Source organism: Antedon mediterranea, chromosome 11, assembly GCF_964355755.1.
Source record: "Antedon mediterranea chromosome 11, ecAntMedi1.1, whole genome shotgun sequence".
Lineage (NCBI taxonomy): Eukaryota > Metazoa > Echinodermata > Crinoidea > Comatulida > Antedonidae > Antedon > Antedon mediterranea.
The window spans coordinates 1,260,872-1,278,260 of NC_092680.1; the positions used below are offsets into that span (position 1 = coordinate 1,260,872).

The 17,389-nt window shown below is 35.9% G+C and overlaps 1 protein-coding gene across 2 annotated transcripts in view; it reads right to left on the reverse strand.

Moving 5' to 3' along the window:
- The window catches only part of LOC140063210 (muscle-specific protein 300 kDa-like), a 34,356-nt gene that overhangs the window by 5,495 nt on the left and 11,472 nt on the right, over nucleotides 1-17,389 (reverse strand). For both annotated transcript variants that reach the window (XM_072109701.1, XM_072109700.1), the window contains exons 18-57: nucleotides 17,180-17,378; nucleotides 16,772-17,010; nucleotides 16,207-16,440; nucleotides 15,965-16,111; nucleotides 15,189-15,614; nucleotides 14,808-15,107; nucleotides 14,150-14,264; nucleotides 13,741-13,958; nucleotides 12,933-13,250; nucleotides 12,605-12,771; nucleotides 12,289-12,448; nucleotides 11,695-11,902; nucleotides 11,198-11,430; nucleotides 10,598-10,831; nucleotides 10,280-10,426; nucleotides 9,729-10,154; nucleotides 9,286-9,606; nucleotides 8,932-9,046; nucleotides 8,559-8,773; nucleotides 8,141-8,458; nucleotides 7,817-7,983; nucleotides 7,436-7,595; nucleotides 7,035-7,248; nucleotides 6,707-6,939; nucleotides 6,370-6,603; nucleotides 5,916-6,062; nucleotides 5,380-5,802; nucleotides 4,815-5,126; nucleotides 4,495-4,609; nucleotides 4,040-4,254; nucleotides 3,406-3,723; nucleotides 3,114-3,280; nucleotides 2,872-3,031; nucleotides 2,419-2,653; nucleotides 2,043-2,278; nucleotides 1,733-1,865; nucleotides 1,427-1,626; nucleotides 874-1,206; nucleotides 569-731; nucleotides 237-403 (exon numbers count right to left, since the gene is read on the reverse strand). In XM_072109701.1, coding sequence (XP_071965802.1) covers nucleotides 237-403; nucleotides 569-731; nucleotides 874-1,206; nucleotides 1,427-1,626; nucleotides 1,733-1,865; nucleotides 2,043-2,278; nucleotides 2,419-2,653; nucleotides 2,872-3,031; nucleotides 3,114-3,280; nucleotides 3,406-3,723; nucleotides 4,040-4,254; nucleotides 4,495-4,609; nucleotides 4,815-5,126; nucleotides 5,380-5,802; nucleotides 5,916-6,062; nucleotides 6,370-6,603; nucleotides 6,707-6,939; nucleotides 7,035-7,248; nucleotides 7,436-7,595; nucleotides 7,817-7,983; nucleotides 8,141-8,458; nucleotides 8,559-8,773; nucleotides 8,932-9,046; nucleotides 9,286-9,606; nucleotides 9,729-10,154; nucleotides 10,280-10,426; nucleotides 10,598-10,831; nucleotides 11,198-11,430; nucleotides 11,695-11,902; nucleotides 12,289-12,448; nucleotides 12,605-12,771; nucleotides 12,933-13,250; nucleotides 13,741-13,958; nucleotides 14,150-14,264; nucleotides 14,808-15,107; nucleotides 15,189-15,614; nucleotides 15,965-16,111; nucleotides 16,207-16,440; nucleotides 16,772-17,010; nucleotides 17,180-17,378 — 9,072 coding nt within the window. The remainder of the gene's footprint in view (nucleotides 1-236; nucleotides 404-568; nucleotides 732-873; nucleotides 1,207-1,426; nucleotides 1,627-1,732; nucleotides 1,866-2,042; nucleotides 2,279-2,418; nucleotides 2,654-2,871; nucleotides 3,032-3,113; nucleotides 3,281-3,405; nucleotides 3,724-4,039; nucleotides 4,255-4,494; nucleotides 4,610-4,814; nucleotides 5,127-5,379; nucleotides 5,803-5,915; nucleotides 6,063-6,369; nucleotides 6,604-6,706; nucleotides 6,940-7,034; nucleotides 7,249-7,435; nucleotides 7,596-7,816; nucleotides 7,984-8,140; nucleotides 8,459-8,558; nucleotides 8,774-8,931; nucleotides 9,047-9,285; nucleotides 9,607-9,728; nucleotides 10,155-10,279; nucleotides 10,427-10,597; nucleotides 10,832-11,197; nucleotides 11,431-11,694; nucleotides 11,903-12,288; nucleotides 12,449-12,604; nucleotides 12,772-12,932; nucleotides 13,251-13,740; nucleotides 13,959-14,149; nucleotides 14,265-14,807; nucleotides 15,108-15,188; nucleotides 15,615-15,964; nucleotides 16,112-16,206; nucleotides 16,441-16,771; nucleotides 17,011-17,179; nucleotides 17,379-17,389) is intronic.

The following is a 17,389-nucleotide window of genomic DNA, read 5'->3' on the forward strand; positions in this document are numbered from 1 at the left end:
TATAACAATGTAATAAATATTCTTATAATCAGAGCTATACACCAGTAATTTCTCTGGTAATAAGGTTTATCGCGCGTGGAAAGTCATTGTACAATGCACGATGGGAAGAGTTTTGGAGCAAACGTCACGACGCGTACGTACAAACAACAAATCACATACGTACGCGTCGTGACGTTTGCTCCCAAATCTTTCCCAACATGCATCGCGCACGCTATTTGCGTAAATAACCGGTTTACCTGGTGTTGTGTAATCTGTAATCTTAGAGAGTCCTGATTGGCTGAAATAGAGTTAGACACGCTGAATAGTCTTTCTTTACTTTCCAACCATTTAATCATTGCAGCTATTTCGTCATCTAGATGATCGACTTCTGAAAGTGCTCCTTCTAGTCTAGCCAAACGTTCATCTACAGTAAACAAACATAAATTAAAATAATCACAATGTATGACATAATTTACCATTCTAGATGAATATTCCTTCCAAATAAATATAAAAAAACATAATGTTGTATCACATTATTTTGTTTTTCTTATATTGTCATATTAAACAACATTATTTGGTCACTTTTTACCTAGTCGTCTTTTGTATTCATCAAACGGAACTTGTACGCTGTCTAACTTTAGATTCATCTCAAGCCTAGCTGTCGTTTCAGGGTTCAATGTTAGAAGGTGACTTTGGCCTGACAATAGAGTTTGAAGCTGTGGGTTCATATGAGCCGCATCTCGTTGAAGAGCCTATAATCAAAGGTAGCAATATTATAAGAGTTAATATAAATGAGCAATTAAAAGAGGAATGCCATTAACTATTTCAAATCGGGTGAAAGCTAATTGTTTAATACAATAATATGCTTTTGCAAAGTCTTCAAGATGGTCTTACAATTGTTTCTTCAATCTGTTTCTTAATTTGCTCGTTGCTGCCACCAATTGGAGAAAGACCTTTGACAACTTTTCCAAATTGAATCAACCAATCAGTAAAACCTTGCAGAGATGTATGAAATTTCTCGCTACTTTGCAAAACACTGTTAATGGTGTCATGGCGATCTTCAAGCTTGTGATAAAGAACAGTCCATAGCCTGGTGACGTCATTGACTTTGTCATTGATCGGCGAGGACGTCCGTGAACGAGAGGAGAACCGGTTGATTAAAGCTTGGCTACTCTTTTTCATGTTTTCAAGAAGGACCTCGTGGGAAGGAAAATGTTTTTGGTACACCTAAAATAACATAATTATTATTATCATATAGGTAAGACTAAAATGATTGATTGAATTTTAAAGAATTTCGTTTAGTCGACTTACTGTAAACACTGGACACACTGATACTAAACATTTAACTTCATTTGTGACCAAAAGATAACCACAACTGTCAATATTTCAAGGGTTACATCGATAGTTTTATGATAATATCCATTTATACAAAACATTAAATGTATACCTCCGTTTGGTAGGACTGGTTTCGAAGGATTTCTGGTGAAATTCCAATTGGTCCGAAAACTGACATAATCATTTCCGTCTCCTCTAGCCAAAGTCTGAGCTGCTTCCAGCTAACTTCAAAATCATTTAGCGCGTCTATGATTCCTCTTATGTCTTTCCCGCGAATGGTAAGACCTTCTTGTAGTTCAATCCATTGCTCCTCTAATAAAAGAAAATAGTTGATGAGATCAAACACAGACATTGTTTTAAATCTGTCAGAACTGAAAGGATAACAATCACAATATTTTGTAATTGTGGACAAACTTACCAATGGTTTTCATCTGTGAGTTGATTTTGTCATATCCAAGAGGATGATCTTTCTTTGATGAGGTTAATTCACGAGCAAGTTCCATCACAGATTCCATGAATTTGTAATGGTCATTTATATCTTTACGAAGAACCTATAAAAACAAGAATAGCATTCAAGCATGGCGCACCAAGACTGCAAACTACATAGTCAAATCAAATCAGTCCAAACGATCTAATGTACAAAATATTGAGGACTAACAAGTTAACGAGTAATTAACAGTGCCACTACCAACGACCTCTCTTTCTCATTCTTTTAAACGTCAACCTACCTCGTGCTTCTCAAGTAGCTTCTGAGCCTGATCCATACTTTCTACAGACGTAACACCTCCTTCTAAGGCTTGAGCTGTTCTCTTCAACCAGTTGCTGAACTCGTTAAGTTCCATCTGGTACTGCTGAACAGTCTTCTGCGTTGTGGTGATGTCATACTCGCGATCAGCTAGCTTCTCACCAAGAACTTGATATCGATCTTGGACATCCATGATTTGGCGTTGTATATCAGATAAACCTTTAAAAAACAACAGACTTAAAAGGTAAATAACCAGTGCTACACAATAATTATCAACACAATTATATTATTATCTTTATATTTTGAATATTATTTAACATTTACATCAGAAATCATAAATATTATGACCCATTGGATACCTTCATCCTGCATAAATGAGCCAAAGTCTAACTCAGAGCCAATCGATGCTCTTCGTCTTCTTCCTCCTCCTACCACAGCAGGGCGACCAATTGCCATATCAGTCTGCTGAGTGCGGAGTTGAGCTGACAAGCGAACCATTCTTTCTTGATCTTCACTCAATGTTTCAATCGCTTTACCATATCTGTTCAATTCCTCAAGCAACGTCGAAAAACTAGAATGTTCTCTGCGAAGAGGCTGAAAAGTAAAGATATGTTATATAATTCTTCCTACAACATTTGTACCTGGAAAAATGACTAAACTATTTTTAAAAATCACAGCGATATTCCTGAAGTAGTATGAAAAATTGCTATTTGAATCAGTCAATTCAATTCAATTCAAAAGACATTTAATTTCCTCCATAACAATACAAAATAAAATACAGAAATGATGAACGTCATCATTTAAAAACTAACCATATATTGTTCCAATTGTTTCTTCAGGATCTCTCCATCTACAGCCACTATATCTAGACGACTGACTCGTTCTTCCATTTTTTCTAACCAATCAGTACAAAGCTTGATGGAATCATTGAAGCGTTTATAAGCAGCTTCTTTCTCTTCTAGTTGCTGATTTCTGAAACAAAAGAAGTGTTATATACAATTTGGAAGTACTTGTATTATTTTTACAAACTCTTAAAAAAGGTGTATATTCTAACCTTTTCTTGAGAAGCTCTTCCAGTATTTCCCAGTTGTGTAAAAGATGTGAAACAATCTCCGTCACAGCGCTGCTATCTGATGTTTTGGAGTCACGTGTAATGTCATTAGCCAGACGTTTAATGTCCTGGAGAGTGTACTTTTGATCGTCAACGGACCGCTGAACCTCCTACATATATAATACATAAATAATGTAATAAAACTTATGCCTAATAATATGAATTAAAAATGTTGGTTTGCACTTTTGTAATAAAGAACATTCACTTCTTTCTCGAAATATAAAAACATTCTTACCATTAATTTCAATCCAAGATCCAATAAACTCATGTGATTTAGATCATGTGATTCAAGAACACCAATCACTGGTGTCATCCAGTCTTCAAACTTTGTTACCTCGCTGTGGAGGTTGTTAAACTTTGACAACAATTTCTGTAAGAATTCTGAATGGTTCGAAACACTTCCCTCTAGGCGTTTGAACCTTGATGTTAGTGAATCTAATTTGGATCTGACTTTCTGCCCGGCTTGATGGTCACTCTTCTGGATGTGGAGTCGTCCAGACTCTTTGACATTTTCAAATGGTGGTCGATGACTATCAATATCTGTCTCATAAAACTGTACAAAAAAATGGTTATATTAAAAAAATGAAGTTTTCTTACAGTTGACTATGATTCCTTATCGGTCTAAGGCGATACTCAACATAATAACATAAGATTAATACTCTCAGGGACGATTTGCAACAACCGACTTAGGATCTAAGCATCGATGTATCGTCCGCCTGGACCAAAACCGCCAACGAGGAGAGTGAATAAGCTCATCACAACTTCCCTGTCACCAAATGAATTAACATGGCCTAACTTACTCCTAGATCGTCGAAAATTGAAATCTCCCTAATATTAAGAAATATTACTGTTATGTCACATTTCATTACCTTCAGTTGTTGCACAATTTCGTAGATAGAGTCTTTTTTAACAACGACAGGAGCATTAACGACCTTGGCAGATTTCTTCTCTGTCACCTCCAACCATGCAAGCAGACGATCAAGTTCATCTAAGACGCTTCGTGACAAGCCTAAGTTTCTTTCTAATTCATCTCTACGAAGGCATAGCTGGGCTTCCATCCATTCATACCTTTTGGATGCATCATCTATACATTGAGTTAACATATAATAATAATTATTTTGATTTTATACATAATATACTGTATATCTTTGCATCATTCAGAACAGGTCACAAAAATGTTACACCAATATTATAATGATATTACTTATACTTTCTGAATATATCATAGTAAATTTGGATGTCAGAAGATTCGCCTTATTTAATGTTACTTTATCTTATTGATGGTAGACAACACATAGGGTATAAACGTAGAAATAAAACTCACCAACAGTTCCCATAACCTTGTCTGAAATGTCTGGTTGGGCTAAAGCCAAACTCTTTCCAGAATCTTTAAGCGTTTCAATATCTTTTGTATGCAAGACAATATCATGGAGAAGTGTCTGTAAAAAACATGAATGTGTAAGCAAATTATATAGCCTTTATGTGTACGTTTTTAATTTTTCCTGTAACCACATAAAGTACACAATATTAATGGATAATCTCTGTAATGCCAACGCGTCTATATTCGTTTCGTTTCGTTGGAGCGAGTTCTCAGGAGAACAACATTGTTATCTATTATGTAATAGCAATAATATATTACTATACCTTGACTTGTTCCATTTGTCTGGCAACTCCTTCAGGCTCCGTCTCGAGTGGTTCTTTGATAAAATTCGACACACTGCTATATGCGCCCTGTATCCATGGCAGCACCACATTTATCGAATCTGTATATTTATTGTGTTTGTTTATAAGTTCTTTGTGTAGTTTTAAACGTATTTGTAAACTAGCCTTCAAAGCAGTGTATCTTTCGTAGATGTCCGATAGTTCGTTTTGGATCTGACGTGACTCTGGGAGTTCCGCATAACTATGATCCATATCAACACGTCGACGGTACTCAAAAATTCCATCTCGGAAATGCTATTATTCGAACCAACATAGAAGAATACAAATCAGTAAGAAATTGATATAAATATATATATAATTATATATTATATTATATATGAATAATTTCATGTAAAATAATGGACCGTTTCATTTCATTTATGTATTTGATTTTCAAGCAAGTGACCAAAAATACAAAATATAAACAATGTCAAGAAAAACAAAAGCAATCATTGAAAATGATATTATAATGTCCTTATAGAGAAAGTAATTTCGACGATTATATTACCTTAAAAATATCAATATATCGTTGACTTGCTCTCTTTAAGAACTTCAAATCTCCTTTCTGATCACTAATTTGTTCAACCAGACTATCCATATCTTGTAACTGGCGTTGAAGGTTCACGAGATCGTGACCCTTTGACCTCTCGAGCTTGTCTAAAGAGATCTCTGTTGTCTGCAACCATTGAAGGAAAGCATCACACTCTTCACGGTATCTCTGTAAGTCATCAAACCCGGATGTCAACTGGTTTAACCGTTTGTGTGATTGACTGCTAAGAGCTTCATAACGCTGCATTAGGTCGTTTCCGATGCCCAGATGTTTGGTATCTTCTTTGCGAATTTTGTCTCCGTACTGCCTGAGCAATAAATGAACATCTTCGAGATTCTGAACAACAGATGACCGCCTAGACACAATTTCACCATTCAGTGCCTGTAAAATCAATGTTGTCACTATTATTTGATAGATTGTAGTATAAATAAGATACAAGATGTACGATAATTGCAGAAAGAATCAGTATTTTACAAAAATATTATAAAACATACGGTGTGTCGATCAATCTGAGAACTGAGAGGTCTTAGTTGGTCAGCCATTGGTTGTTGTGATCCTAACTTCTTTTCCATTTGAGTTATCCAATCAACAAGATGGGTAAGTGATGTGGCTGAGTCTTCCAGCTTTCCTTTAATCAGAATCTGATAGATAATAATTATAAAACAGTTAAAACCAAAGGTAAATTGATAAAAAAGAACATGATGTAAACAATTGAGATACTAGATAGATAAGCAAAATGAAAATGTGAAAGTAAACGTAAATATCCAGAGAGAAACTTATAAGGCAACAGAATATACATTTTATACTTCTGATTAATGAACATTACATCTTTGCTTACACGTATTAGGAAAGTTCTTTATTGGATCTTATACAACGCTAGAAATTAACACAGTATAAGTGTAAGAATAAGAATCCGTAGTTGCCCGGCAGTTCATTTTAAAAACATACCCTTTCGTCTTCAAGAATGCGTAGTTTTAACATATTTTCTTCTAACGATCTCTTGCCGTCGTTGAAGATCACTAACAGGTCGTTGTATTTGGTCTTAAGATCTCCACTTCTGTCGCTAACAGCATCATACTGCTCTTGGCTGAAATGCTCCCTCTTGTCATGCAGTAACTTGTTGGCACTGTCGCAAGACTTATGTACTGGCAACTGTTGATCAAGTATCTCTTGATGGATATTCTGTCAAATTAAATTTCGGAAGTTAATTTTCAAAATGATTTTTTTCTGTTGTGTGTTTAAAATGTGCTGTATACATTAAAACAACACGATGGTCTTTGCTTACCATTAATCTGTCTAAATCAGCTTGAGCACCGGTGATATCATTTGATAATTGCTTTGAATTTGATAATTTAGATTTTGTTTTCACAGTCCAACTGGTCAACTGATCAATTGGTAAAAGAACTCTTGCAATGTCTAGGTTCATTTCAAGTTCATTCTCCCTGTCTTCAAGAGAAACTGACAGCGATTTATAACGTTTGTTTATGTCGGCCATTTGCTGTTGTACCTCAGAATCGTCTATAAAAAAGATATATAACTTTCATAGTTTTCAATTATATACAGTTTGTTACACATAATAATAATAAAAATAGAAATTGAAATTAAGAATATACCTTGGTGGTAAACTGATGTTTCTCCGGACGTTTTAGAGGAAAATAACGAACCGAATCTATCAAACATTGGTAATGACGTGATGAGAAGTGACGATCGTCGGAATGAGCGGCCCATCATTGACGGCACGTCATGCATCAGTTCGTCTACTTTTGCGCCAGCAACATTTAACTTGGAGATTTTTGTCTGATAGTCTGCTACCTCACTTCTGAATGGCTGAAATAAAATATTGATTAATTAGTTATTATTATGATAACTGGCACATAATCTGCACATGTTCATAATGTATCAAGCTCTTTCGACTCGACAGTTGCGCAGTGGGTGTAATGAAAATTTCATAAATGTTTACAAATAGTTAATTGATAATTTGTTAGAATTCTCTCATTCGAAATGTTGCAGTTACCTTAATTGTATTAAGTTGTGCTTGTATGTCCTCCATAGTACTAGGCACACTACCAAGCTGGGCTTGCTTTCTCTCCATGCTGGCCAGCCACGGAATAACCTCTTTTAATAAAAAGTTGTAGAGCCTCATCGCTTCGATTCTTTCCTCCACTAATAGTTTTCTATTGTTAGAATAAATTAGTAATATAATTATCATTATATACAATAATTATGTTCAATTCAATTCAATTTTATTCGAGCACATAAATAACAATACAATAATGAACGGTTGTAATATAAACTTAAAAGTAAAAAACAAAGCTCAGGATGACCCAATAAAACCTTACGGTTATTGGAGTGTATTTCGGATAAGTGGTATAGTATTGTCTCATTTTGTACATACCTAGAAGATAGTGTTTCTTTGAGCCCATTCCAATTATCGTGGATACTTTCCTGGAGCTCTACTACACTAGACGAGTCGGCAACGTCCTTTTCACATAACAGCTCATCAGCAATATCAATAACCGTTTTGTACTGAAGAGCAGATCTGTCTAATCCGGTTTCGGTTTTCTATATAATACAAATAAAAACTGCATAAAATTTTCTGCAATAAACATTGTTTAGATTGTATATCTATTGTACATAGGCTTATTGTGTATTGATATTATACAAGGTCTATTTGTTTATAGCATATCACTAAAATGTACTAGTAGTTCGTAAGACTTACTTGTAGTATGCTCTGAAGTTCTAATAACTCTTTCTTATTAATATCCCCAGACTGCAACATCTCCAACTCTGGAAGAACCCAATCTTCTACTTCATCTGCTTCCCTCTGCAAAAGATTTACTTTCTCCAGCAGTCGCTGAACAAACTCACATCTTTCCATAACGGGGCTTGAAAGCCTACTGTAACGCGAGTTCATGTCATCTAGTTTCATCTGAATGTTAGAAAGGGCGCTACTCCTTCCACTCTGAACAACGCTGGTAACATCACGATTAATGTTTGTCACAACGGACTGCAGAGCAGTTAACATATTCTTCAAATTCTAGCAAGAAAAATATGCATGATAAAAGTGATTGCTGCTGTAAATGTAAAGGTTGGTATTATTGAAGGGAAAATCCTTTATATAATAATATTGTTCTCACCACATAATCTTGTAGAATGTTTGTAAGAGGTTCTTTCTTCAACACGATTGGAATCTGTCCAAGTCGTGCGTAGATATGCTCTGCGTCCTGAATTTGTCGCAAGAGGTTTTCAAGTCTTTCTCGAAGGCTAATGTTGCCACTTAGACTACTGGTAAGCTTCATCTTGTAGTCAGAAAGCTGGGCTTTTAGATCGTTGTACCTTTTGGTGACCGTTTCTAAAGTTGAAATTGAAATAAAGCAGGTAACAGACTATTGTATTATGTATGTGTATAATAACCATATTCGCCCGGTTGTAAAGCGTATGATGCAATACATTGCCATGTGATTCGTAATCATGAGTATACTGATATTAGTCTAAGGAATAGTTGAATACCTAGATTCGTTTGTACACTCGGCTTGACGTCATCATGAACGTCATAGAGACCTCTTCCTGATTCCTTCAATCTGTCGACTTCTCTACCATGCAGAATAATTGTGTCAGATACATCCTAGAGTAAACGGTTACAATATAAATTATATCAATATATTTTTATGATTATGAATGTTGTGAATAAGTCATTTGATGTATTTAGAACCGGTAGTGGATGCAAATCAGCACGTGGATTTAGTAAATATTATTGGTTGAATAAGTAGCCGATTAGCGTATAGTATCATGTCATATATTTGTATCAGGAGACGCCACGTGAGACGAAGTGTATCGAGTGAAATAGGTTACTCGGACTAATACCTTTACTCTGTCGATCTGCTCTTGATATTGACCTGGCTCTCCAGACACTTCCTCTTTCACAAGTTTTTTGACAACATCAGTCATATCTTCTAACCATTCATGCATGAACCGAGATGATGACTGGTATATCTGCATCATATCAAAGATCTTCATCATCAGAGCCGTGTGAGCCTGACATTGTGATTTCAATTGCTTGTATCGATTGTTCAGTTCACCTAGTCTGTCAGACAATGTACTACTATCGATGTGACCAGTGAAAGACGAAGAAAAATGACGGTTTTCTATAGAGTCTCGGAACTCTGCCAAAGCTTTCTGGTATTCCTGTGCACGAAATTTAACAAAAATGCATGAAATGACATATTATTTATTTTATGTTTTTATAATAACTATTAGTCTGATCGATCCACATAAACAATTAAGCTTATTCAAAAGTCCTAAGTTACCTTTGAGAATGTTACAAAGTTGGAGCCTGCCAACGTGATAAACTTTAAATTGGCTGCCTGGCTTATAACATCTTCAGCAAATTCTTTCTGCTCTTCGCATTGTTGTTTAACACGATCAGCATCCACTCCGATACTTTTTATTGATCGATGCAACTGTCCAGTGGCTGTAGACATCCACGTTTCGAATTCTTCGACCTCTGCTAGAACTTGTTCCAGATCATGACGGGCTTGAAGAAGTTTGGTAAGACGTGAATTCGAATGGCTGCTAAGGCTGTTGTATCTAGATCTCAAGCTGGTGACGGCCTTCTGTAGGTTTTCGATGTCACTTGAGGTGAAATTGTCAAGCGCCTGTCGTAGAAAATGCTGGGCTTCCTGGCATGCTTCCAACACATCTTCCTGGTGACCTACTACCGACTCGTTGAATATCTGATGGTTAATATAGTTAGACGATTACTTAGTATATATAAGTTAGACGATTACTTAGTATATTACTTATAATAAAAACCGTCCTGTTAATTATTCTACTTTTCCACCCACGAAACATAACAGACCTTGTGTTGACTAAGCTGGTCTGACAATGACGTAACCTGCTCCGATAGCTGCTGGCCTAAACTCATTTGGGTTTCAGCCTGAGTTACCCAATCTAGTAACCCTTTGATATTCCCATTAATGGAATCATACTCTTCCTGCAGTTTTATCTAAAAAACAATTATGACATACATTTAGGTCTACTTTTGGTGTAACACATACTGCCTTATTTGGTTATACAAAGTCTTATGGGGGTATTGAAGCAAGTATGTACATTGGCATTCCGTCTTTTAACCACCCTTTGAGACCAATCAACAGTAATTGTAATGAATAATCCATACCTGTTCATCATGGCTTAAACGTAAACTGTTGAGTGTTTCCTCTGCCTTCTTGTACACATCTCCAGATTTATGACTCAGAAGCTTGTATTGATTACGTAGTTCTGCAATTAGCTTCTGAAGATCATCGATTTGCGAGGCGTTTAATCGGTGACGTTTATCAGAAAGAAATTTCTCGGCACCATGAACAGAATCCAATATGGCTGCTTTCTTTGAGTCCACATCACCATGAATGACCTTATTTTATAACATAGGAATTTGCAATGTAAGTTGTGGCAGTTCGAAAATTATAGTATCTTAACTTATAGGTTAAGCATATAGTAAGTGAAATAACAGTTGGATAAAGCGTGGTTCCCACTAGAAGGCAACACAATGCACGTATCGACACAAAGTGCTATATTGCGTAATCACAAGTGGAAACCGACGACGCAACAGTGCTGCAAACATCGAAAGCGGGGGCGAACATAATTATTGGTATGGAATTTTCTTATGTTGCGTAGGTTGCGTTACTTTGCGTCGTTACTGGAAATTGGATGGGACAGTAGGGTGTGAGGGGATGAGGTGGGGTGGATTGAAACCGTAGTTGTACTAATCACATGTTACCTGATATGATTTGAATTCTCTATCTAGTTGGTTTATATCTAGACTTCTTGGCGCCGACTGGTTGACATGTGTGTCGACCTCTGTTACCCAATCGAGTAAATTGGTGAGATCTAGCTTTCTATCGATACACAATTCGACGATATGTAGGAGATCAATGACGTCATCCAACTGTTTGGTCAATGAAGCATAGCGCTGTTCAATCACTACTACTTGTTGCTGGATTGGCGAATCAACTATTTAGAAAGAATTGGTTAAACAAAACTTATGCAAATTTATAAATTCGCTGATATAAACGTATCATTCTGATTTTATATAGATATAAATTGATTTACTATATGAATTATTTTGCTCCACCTAGTAACACCGTAGTTTGAAAAACAAAACCTGTTATCCAGGTTTCTGTTAAAATTCTTTGTACTGTAAAAAACTTGATTGATTGGACAAAAAGTTAATATGCATATTCATTTTTAATATTATGCTTATTTAACAAAATGTACCTTCAGAGCTGATCATAGAATCATCATCATTCGAAGATCTCAGCTTCAGAGATTGTGTAATGTTACTTGTACTCATATACAAAGATCGGAATCTGGGTGGAATATGTAACTCAAGTGCTTCTTCTTGTGTAAGCCTATCTAGTATTTTCCCATATCGTGCGTAATCGTTAATGGTTGGTTTGTAGTTTAACACGTCACTTTGGAATTTCTGTTTGGAAAATAATTTCAAATTGTTAAAACCGTTGGTTTATTACATTTTACTGCTTTCGTAAAAACAGAATGTAGTATATAAATATCTATAGTATTCATGATGTAAACAGAATGTAGTAAATAAATATCTATAGTATCATGATGTTCAGTTACGCACAAATAGCGAGCTGTCGTTCCGGGACGGTAGACGAAGCACAGACGTTTATTCGACGGAATAATGTACGACATGCTTATGCGCATGCGGAGATTAATATTGTTTATCAATTCTGTATCTCCGTTTTGAAATGACAGCAACGCTATAATAGGCTCAAATCTCAACTATATTTCTCAACAAGGCGCAGGATCGTTAGTATTAGTTTAGTTTAGTAGGAATGTGATACATACCTTGGTATCTTCCAATTGATTTTTAAGCGTGTTCCTATCATTGGGAAAAGGTATACGTTGTTTGACTTTGTACTCTGAGCTATCCAGCCAATGACCAACCTCCTTATACGCGTGATTATACTTCCTACTAGCTCTGATTCTACTCTCTATTTGCTTGCTCCTAAGAAACATAATTAAATAAGTGAAACTTAAAACATAAACTGTAAATAGATAAAACATTATATATAGATATTACATATTAATCATCTTCAATCAATCATTTATTAAAGTTATTAGAAAGGGTTTTCAAAAAAAGTAAAATACTACGTAGCCCTACCTCTTTTGCAGAAGATCATCAAGAGCTCTCCAGTTGTTGCCCACACTGGTAAGAACAGATTCCACATAAGACGTGTCACTAGCCTTAGGGTCCTGAATCAGGTGTTGCCCCAGACTGTGAATCTCTTTCAATTTATTTTGGTGAACGGATTGTTCTTGAAATAACTTCTAAAAGATAATATGTCATTAACATATATTAGTAAGCGTTATAATGTATTCCGTGTCTGAAACTAACTAACTAGTTGGAACCACGCTTTAGTACAGGTTTGAATTAAGTTTACAACATTGAGCATCAAAGGGTTTTATAGTAACCAAATAAAAATACGTACTTTGATTTTGTTTTCAGCTTGGCTGTAGTCAAGAGTTACCGCGGCCCATGAGTCTAACTCATCACAGACTGGAAGCACCCAATCTTCTAATTGGTCCACTGATTTCTCAAATTCGTCAAGTCTTGCAATAAACTCGTCAACTACTTTTCCATGACGTTTGACAGAGTCGATTAGTTCATCATATCGGTTTTTGAATGTAGTGACCTTTGTCTGCATTGCTTTTGCAACCTGTGGCTCACTGTCTTTGATAATCTTTTCTGCCATGGCGTTAAAGGCTCGTATCGCTGACTGATGGCTCTCAATATCACCCTCTAGTGTCTTTAAAGCATTACAAATGGAACATGTTATTTTTCAAACACAATTACATAATTTTGTAAACAACTACTAAATAATAAATTAGAATAATGATGCAATTAACAGATAGGCGTGTAATGTATTTATAAACGAACTAAATAAACCTGCACAAGCACCGCAGTCAAACAACGAATCATATGGCATTACGCTTAAAGCGTGGTTCCCACTAGAATGAAACGCGGTGATGTATTGAGGCAAAGTGATGTATTGCGTAATCACAAGTGGGAACCGACGACGCAACAGTACTGCAAAAATCGCAGGTTTGATTTCACGCAGGCGGGGGCAAACACAATTATTGGTAGGGAATTTTGTTACGTTTCGTGGGTTGCGTTACGTTGCATCGCTAGTGGAAACCAAGCTAAAGTGCCGCAGTGTTTGTTTATTTTGTCATTATTAATATTATCATAATATGAAAATAAGAAGAAAAAATATATTGTTTTGTTTTATTTCGTACCTTAACCTCTTGAAGATTTTCAATAAGTGGAGGTCGTTTGAGTATCAACAGCGTTCCTTTTTCCATCTTGTAAACCTTTGCTTCTATAAGCTCCAGCCACTGCAACAGGTCATGATAGGTTTCCTGGAAGCTCTGTGACTGGACGAGGCCCTCGTGAAGCTGGGAACTGTAGGACTTTATGTCGGCATCAAGTGCATTGTATCGCCTAACCATGTCATCTATTAAAACAAAAAGGCGCTTCATAAAAGTATTCAACCAATGTCAACTGATAAAAACTATGCCTAAGTGAACCAACTACAAAATTATAAATAAAAAATAAAGCAACGGTGCTGTTGTTTTCGAGATTATATGACCAGTTCATTATAGTACTCAAATAACAGCTCTTTATCGCAATCGTGTCTATATTTACCAAATCTCCTTCTTGCGCCAGGCTCCAGCTTAGGCTCCGCGTCACCAAGTTCTCGACAACACTCTTTACATTGGTCGATGTCTTGCAAGTGAGCCACTAAGTCCTCTTGCATTAACTATACGAATTAAACACACAAAAAAACAGTTAAATTTGCATAATGCTCTCTGAAATTCATGTAGGCTACAAACAAATTAATGACGGTTTAATTTCATTAGGCCTACTAAAGTGTGTTCTCTAATGAGAATGAAGTTTGAGTTTTAGAAACAAATTAGCAATTGGCTTTTCAGGAGCAATACATTACTTTTGTCAAATAAGCGAAATATAAATTTATTTTCCACAAAAATGTATTAAAATCAGGTGTTTAGGATACAATAAAATGATTTAAATATATTGCACATTAATGTATCATAATATGTATCATAAAGCGTGGTTCCCACTAGAACGCAACGCAGCGACGTATCTACGCAAAGTGCTGTATTGCATAATCACAAGTGGGACCCGACGACGCAATAGTGCTGTAAACATCGATCGCAGGTTTGATTTCATGCAGGCGGGAGTAAACACACTTATTGAAAGGGCATTTGCTTATGTTGCGTAGATTGCGTTACGTTGTGTCGCTAGTGGGAACCAAGCTTCTTATGAATAGTAAATACACTACTTGTAATTTGTTAGTCTGCTGTTGCATGTTTTGACCACTCCCACTTGATATCAATCTACGCAATGCTAATTCAGTCTCTTGTAGCCAGCGATGAAATTTATCTGATCGATCTTCAAACAACTGTTGCAGACCAATGACGTCACTCAATCTTGAGAGATGTTCGCTGCTTCCAGCTTTCAGGCGGTCGTAACGTCTCGTCACATTGTTCAAACGGTCATATATTATTGTGAATCCGGGATAAGAAACTGACTGGAAGTCGTTTATGCTCGTTCTGAACTTCAATAGTGACTCTTCATAGTTCTGTAAAAATATTTATATCGATTACATATAGTATTATGTAAACATGTTATTAATTATATTTGAGTAGAAATATATTCTGACCTTTGACATTTCTATAATCTTCTCTCCAGCCTTGATGATAAACTTTAGGTCGGCCAAATGTGTGAGAACATCTTCATTAAACTCTTTGTGTTGAACATGCTGCTGGCGCATAGTGGAGAGGTCTTTGTTGACTGTTTTGATGGACGTATCCAGATGCTGCTCAGCTACCGCCATCCAACGTTCAAATTCGGCAGTTTCTTCTTCGAATTTAGGAAGATCTTGAGAAGCTATCTGGAGTTGTGTAAATCGTGTTCCAGACTCGCCATTGACGCGGTTAAAGCGATGGCTTAATTCAGAGTTAAGATCAGTCAATTTATCAACTTCATCTTCACTGAGTCTTGACTGATACTTTTGTAACATCTCCTGTGCATCTTTTATTGACTTTACAACTGGAGTCTGATGTTCTTGGATATCATCTAGCAGTTTCTAGGAGGAATTGAGGCAAAATACAAAATAAAATATGAACTCACGTCATTAGGACACTTGTGAATAAACAGCTTGCTTGTCTTGACAAGTTAGTAAAACAGAGTGGTTATTCCGTTTTTCTGTTGTCTTGGTCAATTTATTCGGTTTATTAGGCTTTTCCTGGTTTATTTTACATGAACTCTTTTCATTTTTACACTTTTGCTAAACAGTGCATAGAGAATATGTATTTTTGTGCTATATACATTTAAAACCATTAACCATTAAACAAAGCTGTTATGTAGAATACAAGAATACATCTAAACTGTTAATTAGCCAAGATACAGTTGAGATAAACACAATAGAAAACTTACTCTTTGTTTAGTGACCTGTCTCATAAGTGTGGATATTGAGCTGCCAATAGGGTCTTCACTCGCCAGGCTGTTCTCTGCTTTTTTTATCCAATCTAAGAGATCCTGTAGGCTCATGACTGCATTTCTATATTGCTCACTCAACATAGCCTATGTGGTAAAACACAAATGTATAACTTATTAATTGATAACAGAGAAAAAGCGGTGTAAAATGTCCTAATCCGGAGTTGTTTTAAGTAACTTACAGAATCTTGCTGATTTTGCTCAAGTTCATCAAGCACAGTGTGTGAACTGCTTAACCATTCAGCGGCATTCTTCTTCAATTTTTCGTACATGATTCGAAGTTCACTGATGTGTTGTTGAAGTTTAGAGTAACATTCAGTGGTGAGTGTGTCATGGTTCTCTCGAAGAAACGTCTCTCCAGCGTTGATAACTTCCAGAATAGACGGATCTAGTTCGTCAACCTCCTTACTTACAATCTGTAAAATGCAATATAGGCCTAATAGTAAATTTCTGGTCAGTAAGATTTTTTCATGAATTTCTATAGATTTAATAATTCATTTCTTAGAAATAGAATCTAGTGATACTCAATAAAACAGTTTTGAGTCATAGGCTCTATTTGTTGTGATGTGCTAAAAAATGTAGTGATATTCCCAAATATAGTAGTGATATTCCATATTCCATATATTCATATATGGGCATCACATTTTTTGTCACATAAAGTTTGATAGTGTGGACAGAGCTTTAAAAATACTTTCACTTTATCTTTTAGGTCTACTTATTTATTTTCCTCATTCTTTAGATAATTACCAAGAAAGCATCGATTTCGGCTGAAAGTTTGTTTAAATCTCTGCTCGTTGGCTTCTTCTCAGTAAGTCGTCTCAGAAGGGTTTCTATGGATAACTTGGTAGCGGTCACATCTTCCTGCTTGCTGAGCCATAGGCGAATTAAAGCAAGGTCCTCGATAAAACCAGATATTGTCCTCTTTAGCGCTTCATAGCGTCGATTTATTAAGGCAAGTTCTTTGTCGAATTTAGTCTCTCCCACATCTGTTGATCGAAAACAGTTTTAAATTATAATTTACATTTTGATCAAAACATATTTTAAATGGGTCTCAACCTAATTAACCAATACAATAGCACGTACAGTGAGTTATTAGTAGTTTTAGAAATAGATCATGCTACGATGAGATAATAAATATAAACTAACGATTCTTACCAAGAGCGCCATCTAGAGAATTAGAACTTCTAGCAATTGACCAACTAGGTTGTAGACCTTCTTCAACTTCGTCTGACTTTTGATGATGACTAGTTGCTATGCTCACTTGATGCTCTCTAAAGAGGTTGTTTAAGGTTGTCCCTAGATTGTTGATGTCATCAATCAGCTTCTCGTTGTCGCCAATTTCTTCCTGTGTTAGCTGAAATTGAT